This window comes from Phaenicophaeus curvirostris, chromosome 1, assembly GCF_032191515.1.
Source record: "Phaenicophaeus curvirostris isolate KB17595 chromosome 1, BPBGC_Pcur_1.0, whole genome shotgun sequence".
Classification (NCBI taxonomy): domain Eukaryota; kingdom Metazoa; phylum Chordata; class Aves; order Cuculiformes; family Cuculidae; genus Phaenicophaeus; species Phaenicophaeus curvirostris.
This window is the reverse complement of record NC_091392.1, coordinates 36,995,094-37,011,569: the sequence shown is the minus strand read 5'-3', so window position 1 is coordinate 37,011,569 and position 16,476 is coordinate 36,995,094. Positions and strand designations below refer to the sequence as shown.

The window sequence follows — 16,476 nt, the reverse complement described above, 5'->3', positions numbered from 1 at the left end:
ATGTTTTACTAAAAATGTTTTAACAATTTTTACAAAAAAAAGTCCATGTAGAATTTTCTCCACCAGGAGAAGAAAGGTGAGTTAAATGAATGCAAATGGATCATCTTCATCTTGAATTATTATTCTTAATAATAAACTTTTTAAAGGCAAATTCACTGCTTTAACTCATTTTGCTTCAAAAATCTAAAACGCGTGCATGATTTTAGATGTCACATACAGTGTTAGCCAGGTACAGTGGCAGAGGTAGAGAATGAAGTCTCTGAATTTCCCGATTCAATGATTTTAATGAAGAACCATAATCTTTTCTTTTCACCTGTTCCTTTTCCTCCCTCTCTAAATGGGAATAGAACTCTGTTAGAAATTATATGTTTTCTTATGTGTTCTTTTGCCAGCACTGTATGTCCATCTGGATTGACCAAGGAAATGCACTTTAACATTCAATCCAGAGTAGGGAGGTTTCCTCTTTCTGGTCTGCAGTTTACTCTTTTTGCTCTTGTTTTTCCAGGATTCAGGACAAGTCATTCCTCTCATTGTGGAAAGCTGTATCAGATTTATCAATTTATATGGTAAGCTCTGAAACATGCTACATAATTTCATTATTACCCTAAATTTTGTGTGTATCTTCTACATAATGCATTTATCACCACAGCTTTGTTTTTAAAATAGCTATTAAAAGTGTTTTAAAGACTGGATTTATTTTTCACCACTGTCTTCCATCTTTGATGCAGGTCTTCAGCATCAGGGAATTTTTAGAGTGTCTGGTTCCCAGGTGGAAGTCAATGACATTAAAAATTCATTTGAGAGAGGTAATTGCATTTTCATTTATTTGAGCACCTTAATATCTGACATTTAAAAATCTTTTAAATTCTAATTACTTTCTTGGCTGTTTAAGCAGATTGTATGCACTTTGTGTACTGCTCCTAAAACTTTGCACCGTCATATACTTAAAGATGAAGTATGATGATGATATGTATGTGTTTTTCCCCAGTTACGTCCTAGGAGTTTGAGATAGTTTTTCATTTTGTTTAGACGAGGCATATGACTCTTGAATCAATCATAAAATTCACTCTTTTGTTAATGGTAAACTGCAAATAATAATTTCTCTATGTTTTATTTTAAAGATCCTCAGAAAGGAAAGATTATTGGTTTTAATTAGATTCAAGAGACTACTTGATGCAATTTGAGAACCCTGTTACTTGATCTTCTGGAGGATGAGTGCTCATCCCTCTGCCAAAGTGGCATCACAATCAATAAGAATATGGGTTGTGAAAGGGTCGTTCCACTTCCAACCACTGTTTTTATTCCCAAAGGAAACTTCAGCCCCAAAGGAGGAATTATGGGAAAGATACCAGGAAGTGAAACCAGCTTTTTAAGCATGAGTGGCTTCCAACACCCAGCCTAGGATTCTTCTGCTAGGGTAGCTAGGATCCAGCAATCCCCTAATTGTGTTCAAACAGTGCTAGTTACAATTTTTTTTTTAAATCATGCATTCTCTTACTTCGGGTTTTAGAAGCTGTTTTTCTTAATTTGCAGGAAAACTTTTTGCAGACCAACTGCTAATGAGAAAACTCTTGGAGCAATAAGTCTTGTGACTGAAAGCATGAAAAATATGCACAGTATTTTTCTCCCCAGGATTAGTTACATATCTTGTTAAACTTGATCTTATCTTTGACAAGATAGGTGAAGTAGCTGGTTTTACATGCTAAATGAAGCCACATCCTCCTATTCGCCATGGTTTAAATCTGTCTTATTGCTGACTGCTTTACCTAATAAAGATTAAGTCTTTAAAATTATGCATAGTTCAATCATGGCCCTTAAGGTTTCAGTTCCCATACAATGTTTTCACAGATAAGTTGCACATGTTCCTGAAAGTTTGAGGTTTTCAGAGTGAAGACAGATTTCCAGTTCAAAGAGTTATCTAACCAGACTTGTTCTGTGTAAGCTCCCAAAGAACAGTCTGAGAAACCCTTTCCAATTACAAACATTTGGCATTTTTATTTTACTGACTGTAAATCATAGAATCACCAGGTTGGAAAAGACCTCTTGGATCATCGAGTCCAACCATTCCTATCTGCCACTAAACCATGTCCCTGAGCACCTCGTCTACCAGTCTTTTAAATACATCCAGGGAAGGTGACTCAACCACCTCCCTCGGCAGCCTCTGTCAGTGCCCAATGACCCTTTCTGTGACAAATTTTTTCCTAGTGTCCAGCCTGAACCTCCCCTGGCAGAGTTTGAGGCCGTTCCCCCTTGTCCTGTCCCCTGTCACTTGGGAGAAGAGGCCAGCACCCTCCTCTCTACAACCTCCTTTCAGGCAGTTGTAGAGAGCAATGAGGTCTCCCCTCAGCCTCCTCTTCTCCAGGCTAAACAACCCCAGCTCTCTCAGCCATTCCTCATAAGGTCTGTTCTCCAGCCCCTTCACCAGCTTTGTTGCTCTTCTCTGGGCTCGCTCCAGAGCCTCAACATCCTTCTTGTGGTGAGGGGCCCAGAACTGAACACAGTGTTCGAGGTGCAATCCCACCAGTGTTGAGTACAGAGGGAGAATAACCTCCCTGGACCTGCTGGTCACACCGTTTCTGATACAAGCCAAGATGCCACTGGCCTTCTTGGCCACCTGGGCACACTGCTGGCTCATGTTCAGTCGCTGTCAACCAACACCCCCAGGCCCTTCTCCTCCAGCCAGACTTCTCCTAGTCTGTAGCACTGCACAGGGTTGTTGTGCCCCAAGTACAGGACCCAGCATTTGGCCTTCTTAAACCTCATGTCCGTAAATATTTAGTTGGAAGTTCAGACCCTAGGAGATCACTAGGTAATGTGATTTAAAGGAAGCTTTATTTAGACTGCTGGTTTTAGTTTAGTCATAGCCTGGGATTTCTAAATCAGTGGTTATTATCTTACTTGAATGCTTGCATTGCCACCTCCCACACGCTAAAAACAAACCCCCCCAAAAATGTCACTCATTTATAAAAATGTTGCATGCAAGAGTGCTCCTGCGTGTGTGTTCATTCACTTTATTTACTTTTCAAGGTGAAAATCCTTTGGCAGATGACCAAAGTAACCATGACATTAACTCAGTTGCTGGAGTACTGAAGCTCTATTTCCGAGGGCTGGAAAATCCTGTCTTTCCTAAGGAAAGATTTAATGATCTTATTTCTTGTATCAGTAAGTAGAAATCTGTTTCTTTCTCAATAGCATTTTACTTTCATTCATACAGTAGCATCCTGAAAAAAGAGCTAACTTCACAGATTATTCTGAGACTATTTTTTTTGACATCTGTAAGAGTCTGGGTCAGTTATTAGTCATACTTGCAGCTGTGGTTGTTCCCTTTTTCCAGTGGGATTAATGTACAGTACAACTCTTTGTTTAACAGGGCAGAAAGCTTATCTTTCTGTTCGCAAGAGACAGTTAAATTTAAACACATTATTATTTTCCTCTGTGTACTCAGGCAGACGGAAGGGGATGAAGTCATGACTGTGCAAACTAGAGTAAGTTACTTTCCACAAAGGTTTTCACGCCCCACAGCTTAGTGTCAGGGATGGTGAATAAGTAACTAACTGCTCAACATTGTGTGCCTCTGGACCGTTATTGTACTCAGCTTCACACCTGCAGTCCAGCCGGCAGGAAAACCCTTCGGTGCAGGAACAGGAGGGAGCAGCTGAGCACTCACTGTCTGCAGGAGATCTCTGTCTGCCTTCCAAGACACAAGCGTGACCACACTGTAATGGGATGCCCAGGAGGAGCATTGCATGGATCTGTGCACTGCTGGTGTTTGTAGCCAGACACAGAAAGGCTGTAGTCATCTAGGACGTTCTCTGTGGATGAGTGAATGGCTCTGGAATGCACAAAACCTCCTCCAATTCACACATCCCTGCAGATGTTGAGGAGGGTGAGACCAAACCAACCATTGGGATTTGGCTGTCACCAAACTGTGTTATTTTGGCTAAGGGGTCTCAGCCCAGCAATCAGAACCACAGATCGATGTGTGCAGTGTCCCGGGCTGAAAAGGACACAGGCTTTTCTGCTCCCTGCTGGGACAAGCCAGTGCATGTGGTTTCCTTCCCAGATAGGGAGGGTTGCAGTAATCCAGCCTGGAGGTTACAAATACCTGGATCGCTGTCACCAGGTCGATGTGCAATATTGTGTGTTTTGCTTTTTGCAGGGGTTTCTGCAGCTTCTGCTATTTACAGACTCAGTGGTACTGGGGAGTTCTGAAGGACCTCAAAACCACAGTTTAACAGTCTGATACCACACAATGGAGGATGCTGAGGGGAGCCTTTGTCTCTTTAGGAAGCATAATCATGGTTCTGCCTGATTTCAGATTCAGCAGACTGTGGTGCACAGCCCAGAAAATGTCTGCGAGTCATAGAAATTGAAATCTAAAAAGAGATAATTTTGACTGAGTGATTTTCTTCATGACAGGGGTGATGGAACTTCACCTAATAATCTTGTGCTGATTTCCATAACTTCTGGGTGAATTAAAGCATGTCTGCTTGAAAAATTTATTGATTTAATGCCTTCAGTTGACAGAAAATCTACCACGTTCTTGGATAAGCTGTTCAAATGATTAATCACTTTCATCATTAGACATTTGTACCAGATTTCCTTTTCAAAATTTCTGCTCTCAGATTCTGCCCATTAGATCTCTTTATGACTTTATTATTTTGACTAAGCATTAAGAAAAACAGGAATGATGGTTCTTGTATGTGGAGATGGTATTGCACTCTGCTGTGTTGAAGAACTTTAAGTACTTTAAATAGAATTGTAAAATACCAAGTATTCAGCTTACAGAGATGATAAAAGTGAGGGCTTAGGAGATGCAAAAGTATTTGCCCAAAGCAACCTTTTAATTGTATTCCAAGAAGAGGAACTGGGATGATTTCAAAGAGTTTCTGTTCACCATTGAAGCTTCTGAAGGCAGGGTAGGGAATGTGGAAGGAGAGGTAAAAGTTCAATGGACTAAGAATGTGTACATGGCACCTGCACGACAGGAGAAATTCACCAGCCTCTCAGAGCATCACTGTCTGAGAAGGATCCAACTCAGTCATCCCCAAATGGTCTTTTGTTATTAAGAACTTAAAAAAAATATGGGAAAGAATACTAGATCCCTGTCCTTAGTCCTCAGTTTCCTTAGAGGATGTCCAACTACTGCATGTTCAATGTAGACAGCAGCAAATTATTTTCTTGCAAAGGAATTGACAACCTTTTTAATTAAATAATATCATTATTTAATGGAGACCTGAAATCAGTATCAGCCAGTAGCCTGGAACAAAGGCACTGCCTTTCTCAGCCACATTTTCAAATGGGACAGTTACTGGGAAAGAGCTGTTGCCATCTGATCCTGGTTTGGACTGGCTGTTCTCTGAGACTGTCATAAGTCTTGATTATCATCTCTACAGCAGCTTGTCAAAATGATGTGTAATGACTGAGTAGTTTTGCTAGGTTTGATGCCTGCTGTTGCTGTTACAGAAGAAAGCAGAGGATTTTCTTCCTGACGGTGTGTTGTAGGAGCCTCAGATCTGTTTCTGGCAAGTTCTAGAGGAAGCCGCGGGAGGATGATTTTGTTGTTGTTTGGTTTGGCTTCCACAAGGTTATCTTCAGGGGTGCTCTGAAACGGCAGGGTAACACCTTCCTTCAGTGGAAGGAGAAGAGAGGAGTTTGGAACATGGCAGGACAAAAGAGTTTTTTTCTCTTAGAGCGCATTGGGGTGCATTTACTTAGTGTTGTCACAGTGGGAGTTTTCAGTGTGGTGTGAGAAGAGAACAAAACAGCTCTTGTGTTTTGCACCCACAGCCAGCCCCAGAACAGCCTGCTGTGAACAGTGTGACTACATCTTCTGATTATCTGAGAAGCCTAAGATGGAGTGTTTTTACAGCTGTCTATGCGCTTCATTAAGTGGTCCACTGCTTCCAGGGAATAAGATACTTTTTGGTTTTTTGTTGTTTTTTTTTTAAAAAAAACCCAAACAAGCGTTTCAGAATATACCACCTGTTACAGTTTACTTCAAATAGCACCTATGTGTCACGTACTATCAACAACTCTCTGTCTCAAAGATGATTTCCATTGCTGCCTTTCAACCTTAATGCTTTGTATGCCTTGCAAAAAGGAAGACAGACTAGGCAAGATTTTTCTCCCACGTTAGACTTTGAGTGAAGCTATCACTGTTAGATGTTTCTTTTTCTGTGCTCACGTGGCCTTACATATTAAGTGTATTGGTCTCCATATGGAAGGGAGCAGGGCCAGACTCCCTTCCTCTGTGGGAAAACATTGCTGTAACTTCTCTAGATCACATATGGTATGTAAAGTCCAGAAGGCTTTCATATTTTTAATTAAGAGAGTTTAAACAGTCTTAATTCATGTTGTATTCACTCTCTGATAAATAGTGAGGAAAAGAAAAAACATTAAGTTGTTTTCAAATAGTTTTTCAAGATAAATGTCAGTGTGGGTTTTTTATAATTGTTGGCAGAAATGGTTATAAAAGGGGGGAGGGAGAAAGCAAATTCATAAAGTTAATGTTCACATAAAACTGTAAAAGGGCAGAATTTTACATGGAAATGTAACATTGCCAGTGAAAAAACCCTTGAAACTGAAGTACTTAGTTATGGATGTCAAGCATAATTGAGGCTACAGCTGCAAAATGAACCTTTCCTCAGTACAGCCACTGAGGAATTCCTTTGCATTTATGCATATATTTCGAAATGAAATAGAGCGTTGTGATTTAATGCTTTCCGTTTTGCAATCACAGTGGAAACAGTGCAAAATGACTGTGGCTTTTAGGGCAATTTATATTAATTAGACTCATGAGAACAATGTTACTCTGTTTGGGCTTATAAACTGTTTTAGATAAAATTTGGGCCAAATTATGAGTTCTCCAGAGCAAGCATGAAAGGTAGGACAGAACATAAGTAATCCATCTGATTATGAGCCGTAATTTTGCATTCTCAGCAAAAGGATTAAGGGGGTGGAGGGGAGGAGAGTTGCACTGCACTTCTTTTCTACACTTTGTAGAAACAGATTGAACCAAACACAAGTGAAGTATTTGTAACGAGAGTTACGTGGAGGCAGAGTGTACTGAATCTGGGCTTGGAGCTGGCCAGAGTTCACCTTCACTGCTGGGGAGCTGCAGTTCGTCTTCTGGTGTGAGCTCTTATACATGTGAATTACAGTTCACTTTTACAGACATAGCTGTGCAGTGTAGCAGCAGACACGTATCAGCTACCCGGATTCCTTAGTTTTCGTGCGGGTCATTATAATTATTCTTGGTTTCATCTCACTCGCCTTGAATTTCATAAACTAAGATGCCAGGATGGATGAAAACTTCTATATCTTCCCTTCCAGCCAGCAGTGCCCATTTACCTAAAGGCATAGATGTTATGAAATGAAATGATTTTATTGCTTCTCCAGACTATTGCCCATTACTTGAAAAGTGAAAAATAGATATTCTGAATTGTCATCTCTTCCTGAAGAAGTTTCAACAAAATGACAACCGTTTCCTTTCTGAAATGACAATGGAGACTGTTGTGTTTGTCTCCCTTTAAAGCCTTTTTTGATAGATGTGAAAGAGCTGTAAGTGGCATTGCTGAGTTAATATATACATATCTTTGTATTGGATTGGACTCATCTACCCAAGGGGAAAGAGGCACAAATTGTTAACTTCAGCACTCATATATACTCATGTAGATTACTTGTCAGTTGCAAATCGACCATAAAAATTACATCTGCAAGTGTAACTCAATCCCATTTGTTGTTCAGTGGGTGGCTAAAATACACATTTGGTATTCACTCTGTTATTAGTAAGCGTTACACCAAGGGGAAGTACTGACTGAGGCCCACATAGAGATACCACGTTGGATTTTATCAACACTGTGGTCCTAAAGGCGAGAGGTATCTTGCATTACGATTGTTTGCTTTCTTCCTCCCTTGTGCTACCCTTGCCTGCGAAGTATGCTCAGCATGCACAGCATTGGCTGTTGGTGTTGGACAATTCATTCATTGCTGTCACCAGGTTTCTCCTTCCATGTGTTCTGATCAATAGTATTTTCCTTCTGCCAAATCTTTACAATTCTTCAGTTACTACTGAGATTGGCCCCTGGAGGCCGTCTGGAAACAGAGGGTGGTAGAACATACACAATCCAGAACTCATGTTTCTGAGCTCTGACTGCTCCCAAGGTGACTCTTCCCCTCATTAGATAACCGTATCTCACCACCAGTGCAGGGGAGGCCATGTGTAGGACCAAGACCAGCAGAAGTACAGTGCTGCTGTAGCATTTTTAACTAAACCAGAGTGATAAAGGCATGTAGCTGACCACTTGGCCCAAAATATTTCAGAACCATCAGCAGTTTCCCTCTTGCAGAAGTGTTGTGTTCTCCATCACCAAAACACTGCATTTATATATGTTCATATTTATTGCCCTTGACATGCTCTACTACTTCAGGATTATTGCTTAATTAAGCTTCAATTTACATCTTCTTAAAGTTATTTAGGATAAATGTGTCTCTGTCTTCTTTCGTAATTTAGTTTTGGTTTATTTTTATTTGGGGGCTAGTGTTATTGTATTTTCTCCCCTTTCAGGTTTCCTTTACTCTTCTGAGGCAGATCGTTCACTTTTTATCTGTTTCACTTTAGAGTCTGTCTTTGCAAAAACCTCATTGTGAGTCACCAGTTGATTTAAATGTGGGTTTTTTAATGGAAGAGAAAAGTAGGCATTCATTGATTCTGTGTGTGTCTCTCTACAGAGGTGACACCATCTCTCCAGAACAGGTTCCATTGTTCTTGGAGGCTGAAGATCGCACCTTTTAAGGCTTGGATAGCTAGGATTTATGCCTATCTTACACTATTGAGAACTTGTCCTTAGCCTGTGGCTGACAAAGAGGCAGCTAGCTGATAAATAACTCTTTCATTTATGTGGTGGCATTAATCTCAACTGGATTCATTCATTCAGTTCAAGGACAAGGCATATTTGCAAAGGAGGTCCACAGGGGATCAATAAATAAATGTATTCCAAGATCAATGCTAGCTTGCACTCCAGCAGATTTTCTTTTGGAGGTTATGATCTGCCTCTTCGGATGATATTATGAACAGGTTGGACAGATGTCACAGAGGTGATTGAGGTGAAGTCAGAGGGTGAGGTTGTAGACTTAAATGACCCCTGAAGAATCCTCTGAGCTCTCTGGTTTTCATTTTTTGTAGTAATTTGTGGAGGTTCCTTAGATCCCAAGCACCTCTAATGCTTAGATGCCTAGATAATTTTATGGATTCACAGAAACCAAGCTCCTTATATTGTTAAGGTGCTTTGCTCCGTTATTGTCTGATAAAAAAATATTAATAGTTTTGGGCACAGGTGCCCAGTTGTTCCATAGAGTGCAATAGTCATGAAGCCTCAAAATGTGGCCTCTTCCCCTTCTCTTGTTTAACCCCACAAATGCCTCCTTGTGCTCTGGACTGCACTGTAGGGCCACTTTGACAGGAGCACAGTGTTCCCACACCAAACTCCTCGTCTGGCTGGAAGGAAACTCTTGTGCTTGCGGGTTTGACCCCTGTGACTGAGATGGATCTGGAAGGCAGGTGTGTTAGTGTTGGTCTGCTCTGAGAACTGGGAACTAGAAAATAATAACCATTTCTATTTGTGATATTTACCTAATAGTAGTCTTGGTTTGTCTTTGATATTCATGTGTTCTTCACACAGATCTCTCTTCCCTCCCTCACTCCACAGTCAGAAAACATACATTAGCTTTCAGCGAGCTTGGCTTTGCCAGAGGCTTGTCCTGTTGCTTGTGTTTGGGAATGTGAGTCTTATCATTAGCGTAATGAGCCAGTTTTCAAATCCCCCGATTTCTGTTTCTGCTTGGCAGCTATTTGCATTACTAGGACAAGTCATGTAGTACCAAGACTTCAGTTTTCTTAGCTGAGAAATGGCTTATAACTCACTGAGGTAGGGCTAATTACAGTTCTTGAAAATCAGAGTATAAAATGAGGGCCTTCAATAGAAGTGATGTGAGGGGGGAGACGCAACCAGCTTTTTGCAGTGTTGAGATTTCCAGTGGTTCCTTGCAGCAACCAGCTTGTATCCTGCATGGCTATTCTGCCCTAAGGCTCTCTTCAGCAAAGCTGCTGGAGATGAAGCAATGCTTTCTCTTCCCTGGGAAGAAGCAGGGCTGCAAATTCTTCCTGCCTGGATGCAGAAAGATCGTTCTCTTGCATCCCCAAACACGCACTGCATACATGCCAGCAGCTATGAAATTTGGCTCCTCAATTAAAAGCAGCATACAAATGCATAACATTATGACCTATCTCCTTTAAACCAAATCAGTACTGAGAAAGAAAAACAAGCCTTCTGAAATAACGTGGAAAGCACACGAATCTACTGCTTGGCAGTAGTTTGAGTTTTCAATAAAGGGGCTTTCATGGAAACTGGGACTGGGTTACCAGGAAGGTATTGGAAATACACGCACCTCATTCCAGCATGTGTAGCTTATAACTGCTGCAGTATGGAGCTGACCTGCTAGTATTTAGTACTGATCACACTCGTAGTAGGGCAGCTGGAATAGTTTAACACGTGGCCATATAGCCAGACTCTCTGTACCTACTCTGCCATGTCCGTGCTGCCTACTGGAACCAGTTCCTGGCTCACGCATCCAGTGGAGCACGTCTAGGAACTGCTTGGAAGAGTTGTAGTTGGCACAGACCACAGGCACTTTGGAGTGTGTGATAGCTACTGTGCCCCATCCTGGTTTAGCTTGATAGTTTAGGTGGAGCTATCCCATCCAGATAGGCAGCACACTGCTGGGAGGAACCGCTGGACCCACCTGGGAGCCCAGCCAGTGCATTTCCCTGCAGTAATTTGAGTTCAGCAATAACTGAACCTGGTCCAGGGACAGTTTCCAGAACTGGCTGGGAAAGACAGATCTGCAGCACAAAGCATTAGCCAGGAAAGGCTTAAACAGAGAAGGCAAAGTCCTGGTGCTGTGTCACAACTTTCCTTCAGCTTCCCACATCCAGCACACAGGTGGAAAGACAGGAGAGAGCTGTGCCACAGCACCACACACCAGTGCTGCAGAGGTGGGAGTGTTGAAAGATGTAACCAAAGCACCTTTAGATCTTCCTCCCTCAGCCCCACACTGTAGAAAATCCACCTGTGCACACACACAGAGGCTCAAAACCACTCAGACATACAACTCTGTACAGACTCAGACACGGGCTTGTCAGGGGGAAGGTCAGCTGAGCTGGAGACACAAGGCATCACTAGCTGTAATGGCAGCTGCTTTTGTTGGAAGATGAGGAACTGAGGATACAGTCAGGCTCCTTCCAGTTAGTTTTGGAGAATTGCTTAGTTTAGATGGAGAAAGGTCTTGCACTAAAAATGATGTTGTGTTCTGTGCAAACAAGCAGTGTGGCACTACAGTGTAGCAGTGAGGGTATGTAGCACTGGCATCTCCAAGATGTTGTTTGCCCTGGAAAGGGAGAGGGGAGTTGTGTTTGCTCTGCAGATTTTCACTGTGCATAAGGCTCTCGGACTTAGCACATCCCTGCTATGGTTGTTAACCAGTGACTAGGAGTATTTCTTCTTGATTCATGCAGTCCAGGTTTAACAGAAACATAAAAATAAGTCTCAAGTCCCCTATTCCCCTAGAGAAAGTGTAAAGTCTTGAACTGATTTTCAGCTAGAGTTTGGGTTCAGTGTGACTCATTAGGTTATAAATTATACAACTTGTCAGCAGTCTCTTTTCTACCAGCTCTGCAGCAGTCGGTGCCATCTCACCACAGACACCATTCTAGCCTTCAGTTGCTCTCCTAGGGAGTAGGATTTTACTTCCTGCAGGAGTTTCACTTTTTTGCTGCCGTAGTGAATACCACAATCCAAATGGTCTTTTTCATGCAAGCAGTGATGGGCTGTTCTGCTTCTGCAGAAACTCCCAAACTCCCAAGGATCCAATCTTCACCCCATCACAAAATCTTTTGTTCCTCAACACACTAGTGGTGCTGAGCCAGTGGGATCTTCCCAAAATGCAGGTGTGAGAACAGGTTGTCCCCCTTAGTTTACTAGCTTGGCATTTCTTAATGAAGTAAACAGAAGTCTCATGGCCAACAGCTCTGCTTGTGCTTGGTTCTTGGTGCCAGAATACTAACCATTAGGCACCAGTTGTTGATCATAGACATGTATGTTGATATATTTTGTATCTACAAATAAATGCTGATTGGTAGAAATAGCCATACCAAAGAGCACAAATGAACACCAGGAACTCTGTTTACAGTTAGTGTCTTTTTATGTAAGTAATTACTTTAAATGTGTGCTGCTAAATATCACATTTTGTGGTACAAATGGCTTTTCAGCTATTGGAATCAGCTCCTGTTTCTCACTTCCAAATTTTTGTCTATCCATTTCAATGCCAGTGGACAGTATTTCTGATGTAGTCTGCTAAGATTTCCCCTAGATGTTTTTAACTGCAGCATCCTTTCTTGGTTGACGTAAAAAACATTACTAAAATTTTAGGTTGTTTCTGATAGTGTCTTTTACACAGAAAACACATTGAGTAAAAAATCAAGCTATTACTTGTTTTGAAAAACAATTTATCCTTTTATCCCATCACTACCCCACTTGGAGCCACATAATCTTTCTGACCAACATAGAAGATAATGCATCCTTGTTATAAGACATTAGGAACTGATGCTTTTATTAAGCTAACCTTGTTTCTTCCTCTTCAAAAGACTTTTGGTGCTATAAAATCGTTTGGGAAAATACATGTGATCTTTGTGTTTGTTGCTTACACATTATAAAACATAAAACCTCTTTTGCCATTATCAGTGTTATAGCTGGACATTTGATGAGAAAACTCATTAGAGGAGCTTGATGATTGGAACATAATATCTGAAATGAACGTTCAAATAAAGAGAATGAATCTGAATTTGAAACTGATGGCAAATCTCTCTCCTTGGTTCCTTGGATTTATGTACTGATATTGTGGTTTTGTGAGCAGTCTAGCTCAGCAGGTGGCACAGAGTTTGACTTTGGCAGATTCATGACTTCTTATGTTTAAGGGTGTTACTTTTAAACTGTGTGGGTTTAATGAGAGGGAGAAAGACTGTTAGATCTTGGGTTTATAATGGGCCAAAATGAGAAGTTACGAGTTGGGGACATGTGGTGGTGAAGAGTCAAAGTGGATTGTACTGCCTGAGTGCTACTCTAGACCATCATATGAATGGGAATTTAAAATACTTCCATTTGTTTGCAGGAATAGACAATCTCTATGAGAGGGCTCTTCACATCCGCAAACTCCTCCTTACTTTGCCCAGGTCGGTTCTTATAGTGATGAGATACCTCTTCACCTTCCTCAACCAGTAAGTGCTTTATGATTCCCCTTCCCCTGCTGGTATTGGAGTTCTTTGTGTTTACTCATATTCTAGGTATAATTTACACTTTAGCTCCATTTAGCGCAAAAGATGAGTTTATTGGCAGTGAAAATAGAAGGAAAACACCAGTTTTCATTCAAAGTAAATTTCCACTTGTCCAGAACTGAGCGAGGTTGTAATAAGGCAGATTAAAGTGTTGTCTATTAGAGAGTGCAGGCTACAGCCTTAAAACTGGTTGCAAAATAAGCTGGTAAGAAAAATAACAAATAAAAACTGTAATTACATTAAAAATAATTTCTCATTTAAAAGTAGAAGATTTTTTTCCATATCTCAAGCTGGTTTTGATCTCGTGATAGGAAAAATAAACAGTATGTAGAAGCAGCACAGGCACTATAAGCTACATTGTAGTGCCTTCACATTCCTTCACAGCCATTGCTGATTTTGCTGACCCCAGTATTTTCAGTGCAAATTTTGCTTCTTGTGCACTTCACGCTGATTCTGGCTTTTCTTTTTCTTCTGCCATATTGTCTGCTTCCTGTTATATTTGTTTTCATAGTGCCCTTTTCCTCTTTTTTTCCTGAGTTTGTCCTCTGCTGATTCAGTCTTCGTGACCTTCTCCATTTCATCCGTCTGTCTGTTCGTATAGAAACAGGGTCTTTGCAGCCGGGTTATGCGTGCATGCCTGTGTTCTCAGCTGTTCCTGTTTCCTTTCTTCTAGAAATTTCTGAACCACTTTCAAGCAATATTTAAAAGCAAGGCAGAGATCTAAAGTTTGTTGAAATAACCATTCATTGAAAGCATTAATTCATCCCCCTAGTTTCACTGTGTAAATATGTCATAGGCTTATATCACAGCTTCTCTTCTACTTAGACATATGGATTGGCCAGAGTTATAAAAGGTTGTACTTGTTACATGGTCATGTTAGCCGCATCTGTTCTCTCCCCAGGAATGCAGTTCAGAAAGCAGGCTAAATCTCATACATCTCTGAACTGCTCCTCTGCATCCACAGGAGAAACATTGCCTTAGTTTGATTTCTGAGAACCCAGTTCTGCTTTTTGCATATGCAGTTAGGCCTGCTTGGCCCCATGATGTCATCAGACCTCATGGCTTGACCTTATCTGGTCTAGCATCCTGCTCAAAGCTTCTAAAGTTAGATCAGATTGCTCAAGGTTTCATCTTGACTTCATGAGCACCAAGTGGAAGGAGAATAATGAATTCCCCTGATCGGTTGGCTTTGTTCTTCCTAATACAGACACATAGCTAACTAGCCTTCATTGCTAGAAGACACACTTCTGAATCATACCCAACTTCTTGTCCAAGAAATGCTTTTCCCAGTGCTTTTCCTTGAGAGTCGATACCTAACAGTCTGCTCCAAACTGTAACAATACATTGGTAACAAATCATGGCATAAGAAAGAAAATGATTGATTTTACAAGCTCATTATGAAGGGAGTAATTTATAGTGCTGGCCTCTTCTCCCAGGTGAGGGGGGACAGGACAAGAGGAAATGGCCTGAAGCTCCGCCAGGGGAGATTTAGGCTGGACATTAGGAAAAAATTCTTCACAGAAAGGGTCATTGGGCACTGGAACAGGCTGCCCAGGGAGGTGGTTGAGTCCCCTTCCCTGGAGGTGTTTAAGGCACAGGTGGATGAGGTGCTAAGGGGCATGGTTTAGTGTTTGATAGGAATGGTTGGACTCGATGATCCAGTGGGTCTCTTCCAACCTGGTTATTCTATGATTCTGTAAGTTTTGCTTCTTCAGTTTGCACTTGTTTGTACACTTCAAAATTCCTTTTCTAAAGGGAATATGATGTGATATTTAAACACAACCTGACAGACTAATTCATATGCTGCTTCAGAATGTGGAACAACGCTGAGGTGAAGTGTATCCCAGTGCTCCAGGTTCTATTTGACTGGCCCTGCACAGGACCCCTCAAAAGCCAGCATTTCCGCTAGAAATGCCGATGCTTTTAAACAATGGAATAAAGTGTAACTTTTCATTTAAAACCAAATTCGAAAACTAGTAATGTTGAATTTTTTGGAGGAAAGGAGACCTGCAAAAATGGGTTAATAAGAACAATCAAGGTGTTTTGTTTGGTTGCTTCCAAAATCAAACCCCTGTGGGGGTTTGTGGCAGAAGGCAGGGTGCTCAAGGATTTTAGATTGTATGGTAAAACCAGAAAGCAGAAGTCACAAGAGCCTTTGCAAGATCCAGGAACTTAGCCACCTCCAGAAAACAATTCTATCTGCCTGTTACATATCTGGTTGATGAAAGAGGTGCATCAGGGTCTGATGAGAAATGATAAGCATGATCCACTGTGAATCCAGTTAACTTGGGCCTCCAAGGATAAGCACCGATGAGAGAGAAGCAGCAGCAGTTGATGCATTTTACATTAGCCCATTAAGTCAGTGTACAGTAAACACAACAGTGTAGAAACATGTACATGTACATACATATATATATATGCCGTAAACTCACTTTAGAATGTGTGTAGCCTATTGAAGGAATCTCTTTTTTTGTTTGTTGCTATGTGTGGAAATAAAAGTCAAGGAGAACAGGAATTCTCTAAGTTATGATGGAAAATAAAGTTTCTTCAGCTTTCAGAATAAGGTTAGTTGCAGTGGAGAAGTCAATTCTTCTTGGTTTTTCTGTTATAACAGCCTTTCACAGTACAGTGATGAAAACATGATGGATCCATACAACCTGGCTATTTGTTTTGGACCAACACTGATGCCTGTTCCAGACATACAAGACCAGGTGTCTTGTCAGGCACACGTGAATGAGATAATCAAAACAATCATCATCCATCATGAGGCTATTTTTCCAGATGTTAAAGAACTTGATGGCCCAGTGTATGAGAAATGCATGGCTGGAGATGACTACTGGTAAGTCAGAATATTGCCCTTCTGTCTTCTTAACAAAATCATTAAGCTGGTTGTCTGGATAACTCCTGTGATACAAAATTACTTTCACATACAATAATGAGTACGAAGATAAATGAGAGCATTTATGTTCACATAGGAAAGCATTAGCTGTAAAAAAAAGCATGAAACAAAGGCAATTATGATAAAGTTTCCTTACAACATTTTGTGGAGAAAGCTACCCTTACGTTCAGCCTGACATGGACAGAAT

At 41.1% G+C, this 16,476-nt stretch overlaps 1 protein-coding gene across 2 annotated transcripts in view; it reads left to right on the top strand.

Moving 5' to 3' along the window:
• The window catches only part of SRGAP1 (SLIT-ROBO Rho GTPase activating protein 1), a 145,509-nt gene that overhangs the window by 114,197 nt on the left and 14,836 nt on the right, over nucleotides 1-16,476 (top strand). For both annotated transcript variants that reach the window (XM_069853049.1, XM_069853056.1), the window contains exons 13-17: nucleotides 506-566; nucleotides 729-806; nucleotides 3,028-3,162; nucleotides 13,228-13,333; nucleotides 16,005-16,229. In XM_069853049.1, coding sequence (XP_069709150.1) covers nucleotides 506-566; nucleotides 729-806; nucleotides 3,028-3,162; nucleotides 13,228-13,333; nucleotides 16,005-16,229 — 605 coding nt within the window. The remainder of the gene's footprint in view (nucleotides 1-505; nucleotides 567-728; nucleotides 807-3,027; nucleotides 3,163-13,227; nucleotides 13,334-16,004; nucleotides 16,230-16,476) is intronic.